At 41.7% G+C, this 4,124-nt stretch overlaps 1 protein-coding gene across 1 annotated transcript in view; it reads right to left on the reverse strand.

Moving 5' to 3' along the window:
- Coq5 (coenzyme Q5, methyltransferase) overlaps positions 1 to 4,124 on the reverse strand; it is a 33,085-nt gene that overhangs the window by 3,202 nt on the left and 25,759 nt on the right. Inside the window, exon 4 of the mRNA XM_004636255.3 lies at positions 1,238 to 1,344. Within this exon, the coding sequence (XP_004636312.1) occupies positions 1,238 to 1,344 (107 nt within the window). The remainder of the gene's footprint in view (positions 1 to 1,237; positions 1,345 to 4,124) is intronic.

A 4,124-nucleotide genomic window follows, 5' to 3' on the forward strand; every position in this document is an offset into this window, starting at 1 on the left:
TGTGTGTGTGTGTGTGTGTGAGGCCAGCTCAGTCCACCAGGGGGTGGGGCTGGTTGGCATGTGGTGCTGGGGGATTGAACCGCGGTCCCTGTGCTTTGCTAAGCTTGTTCTAAGTAGGTGCTTTAGACCACTGAGCCATCTTACCAGCCCCTTGATTTTTAATTTTTAATTTTAATTTTAATTTTTTTGTGGAATGGGGACAACTCACTCCCTTGCGCTTGCCAGGGAAGCGCTTATTCTACTGAGCCATCTCCCTGGCCCCATTTGATTTTTAAATCTTTTGAACAGAATAATAATGTACAAATAAAGAACTGAATTAAAATTAAAAAGTTGCATGAGATTAAAAAGTGAACATTCCCTTCTTTCTGTAAATGAACTATGATCTATCTTCTTCCAAAATAGTACCTGAGTGGTTTTTTTCCGTGTCAGCCTCTGATCTTTGATCTGCAAACTGACAGACAACTTCCCAAGTGAGAAGTAAATTAAACAGTATCACAAGACTAAACATCCCAAACATGGAAATACCAACCCAAGCACCCGGGACTTCCAATGGGAGCTGTTCTGTGATTTTGGCCTGTTTCAGTTTTATAAGTAGGAAAACTGGCAATGTATTTTATTATTTATTTATTTATTTATTTATTTTTTGCGGAACCAGGGATTGAACTCAGGCCCTTGCACTTGCTAGGCAAGTGCTTCTTCTACTGAGCCATTAAAAGACCCTGGGGCCAGGGAGACGGCTCAGTAGGATAAGCACTTGACTGGCAAACGCAAGGATCTGGGTTCAATCCCCGGTTCCGGAAAAAAAAAAAAAAAAAAAAAAGAAGACCCTGGGAGCATGCGAGATAGCTCAGTGGTCTAAAGTACCTGCTTAGGCAAGTTTAGGCAAGTGCAGGGATCGCAGTTCCATCTCCACCACCACATGCCTCTCCAGGCCTGCCTTCAGGGTAGGCTGAGCCAGCCACAAAAAAAAAAAAAAAATTGCAGTAAAAGAGGCCCCTCAGGGGCCAGGGCGATGGCTCAATAGAATAAGTGCTTCCCTGGCAAGTGCAAGGGCCTGAGTTCAATCCCCAGTGCCACCAAAAAAAAAAAAAAGAAGAAGAAGCCCCTATGCTTAAAATAGTCACTCTACCAAGAGTCAGGCCCAGGGAAAAATCTCTCCTGTCCTCCTTCACTATGGATCTACTCCAAGAGAACTGGTATTCTGAAAGTCACAGGCTGAGGATGTAGCCATTCATACCTGATCAATGTGTGTGACATTCCGGATCCCGAAGGCGATGGTGTAAATATCAAATTTGTGATCATCAAAGGGCAGTTCTTCAGCATCTCCCAGTACCCATGCAAGTCCTGAAAGAGAAAATCAATTTTGAGTTTCAGTTTAGGTAGCTGTCTTCTCACATGTAGCAAATTATTACTACTCTTACTACCAACACTATTATTATTGCTCTGGCTATTATTATTACTACTACTAAGGCATAGTTTCAGTAGGTAATTTAGGCTGAACTTGAACTTTTTTTTTTTGTATTTAGTACAGGGTCTATAGGTCTCACTACATAGATCAGACTCATAGTGATCCACCTGTGTTTAGCCTCCCAAGAGCTGAGATTATAGGCATGCGTCACCACACCCAGTCTCAATCACCATCTCAGCACACACTGGGGGTGGGGCTGGTGCGGCACACTAGGGATAAACCCTGGCTTCTTTGCTCTGCCTAAGCAAGCGCTTTAATATGCTGAACTACCTGGGTATCACTTGAACTCATTATTGTAACTCAGGTGGCCTTGCACTCAGAGACCCTCCTGCCTCAGTCTCCTGAGTCCCAAGTGCTGGAATCATGATTGTGTACCATAATTCCTGACTACATCCAGCAGATTATTGAACCAAAAGGATTTGTAGCTGGGCAGGCAGAAGTGTGAGAAGCCACAGCACCTAATTTATGGCTGGCATCTGAAGTGGAGATAGTTTCGTGGGACTGAATTCTTAAACCTGTAGAAAGTGATATAAACAGATGAGCACCAGCCTACTGTTGGAAATTACTTTTTTTTACTGGGAAAACCTTACATATCTGGTGTCAGAAAATATACACCTTCCTTCTCTACTCAGTTCCTGGGATCTGTCTTCATGGCATCCTCCGATCTGAAAGCCTGGACCTGGTATCCTTGAAGTTTATCCTTCTCTGCCTTTCTTCAAAAGGCCCCACAGTACAATCTCTTCATTGCTTAGTTTACCCATCCTCATGCAATTTTTACTTGGATCCTGGGGTTCAAACCCAGGGTCTTGGGCATGGCAGGCAGGCAATTTACCACCAAGTTATGTAACCAGTCCCCTCCTCTGGTACTTTTTATCCTTAGAACTCAGTGTTTTCTGTAGAGCATTAAGGGCACAGATCCCCAAGCAGCTATATAAATTCTTACTTTTCAATTAAATGAATTTTCTATTTTCTGATTCTTTTCCATTTTATTATTTTTTATTTTTTTTTAACACTTATTTATTGTGTGTGTGTGTGTGTGTGTGGCCAGCTCAGCCCACCAGGGGGCGCAGCTGGCTGGCATGTGGTGCTGCGGGATCGAACCGCAGTCCCTGTGCTTTGCCAAGCTTGTTCCAAGTAGGTGCTTTAGACCACTGAGCCATCTCTCCAGCCCCCTCTTTTCCATTTTACCAATACAAACAGTTCTCTAGTGCATTTTGTTACATGAAAAGATGATGGGCGATTAACAATAAAATTGTGGGCTGGTGAGAAACTATCTCCACTTCAGCCCACCTGGCCACACACACACACACACAGAACAAATAAATAAGTAAATAAATGTTTTTTAAAAAAACAATAAAATTGTTTCATTCAGGAAAAAAAAAAAAAAAAAAAGAGTATAGATCCTGTGGTTGGACTTACCTGTATTATACTAAATTTATATTTAGTTTATGTCTTTTTTTTTTTTTTTGCGGTACCAGGGATTGAACTCAGGACCCTGCACTTGCCAGGTAAGCGTTTATTCCACTGAGCTATGTCACCGGCCCCCTTAGTTTATGTCTTGTGATACTATAGATTGATCCCAAGGTCTTTGCACTGAGATACATACCCAGGCCTTTCTTTCTTTCTTTCTTTCTTTCTTTTTTTCTTAAAACAGGATCTTGTTCTGTAATTCAGTCTGTTGAAGTCATTATAGCTGCCCAGGATGACTCCAAACTCATGACAAGCTTGTTTTATTCAGTCTTTCAAATTCTGGGATTACAGCGTGTGCCACCACATCCAATTCCCAGGCCTTTTAAAAAATTCTTATTTTTTAATTTGGAGACAAGTTCTGGCTAAGTCACTAAATTGGCTGGGCTGGGCTCAAACTTGAGATGCTGCTGCCTCAGCCTCCCAGAGCACTGCAATTAAACACACAGGCCACCATCCTTGGCAGAGCAAGTTTTTTGATGGGCCAAGCATAGGAGATAGATTCTTTCTTTCTTTCTTGGTGGTAGTAATGGAATCTAGGATCTTATGAACAGCAGACATGGAAACTATCACTAGCTATATCCCCAGGTTAAGAAGTTGGGTTTATAAATAGATAAAAGGCTGAAGAAGGAAACAGTGGAGCAAAAAAGAAGACTGGTCATTTCAAAGTTAATTTCTTTGTAAGAGGAGACCAAAGAATGGTCATTAGAGAAAGGTAAATAAAAATAATCTTTCAAAATACTTCTGCCAGGTGTGGTGGCACATGGCTGTAATCTCAGCACTTAGCAGGCTGAGGCAAGAGGATTACCATGAGTTTGAGACCAGTCTAGGCTAATAGTGAGTTCAAAGCTAGCCTGCACTACAAAGGGAGAACTTATCTCAAAAAAGCAAATAATAAAACAAGAGTTTAAACTAGTCCTGCTGCCAGACATCGTGGCATATGCCTGTAATCTCAGTACTTGAGAGGCTGAGACAGGAGGTTCTCCATGAGTTTGAGGCCAGCCTGGGCCACATAAATAAGTTCAAGGTTAGCCTGAACTACATAGCAAGACCTTGTCTCAAAAAAGAAAAACAAAACAAAACAAAAAATCTAGTACTATAAAATCAAGAGCTTTTTTTAAAAAAAGTTTATCCTTCCCTACAATGAATTTGATCCTCTCTCTCTCTCTCTCTCTCTCTCTCTCTCTCT

The sequence above is a fragment of the Octodon degus genome, unplaced genomic scaffold (genome assembly GCF_000260255.1).
Source record: "Octodon degus isolate 3935 unplaced genomic scaffold, OctDeg1.0 scaffold00079, whole genome shotgun sequence".
NCBI classification, from domain to species: Eukaryota; Metazoa; Chordata; class Mammalia; order Rodentia; family Octodontidae; genus Octodon; species Octodon degus.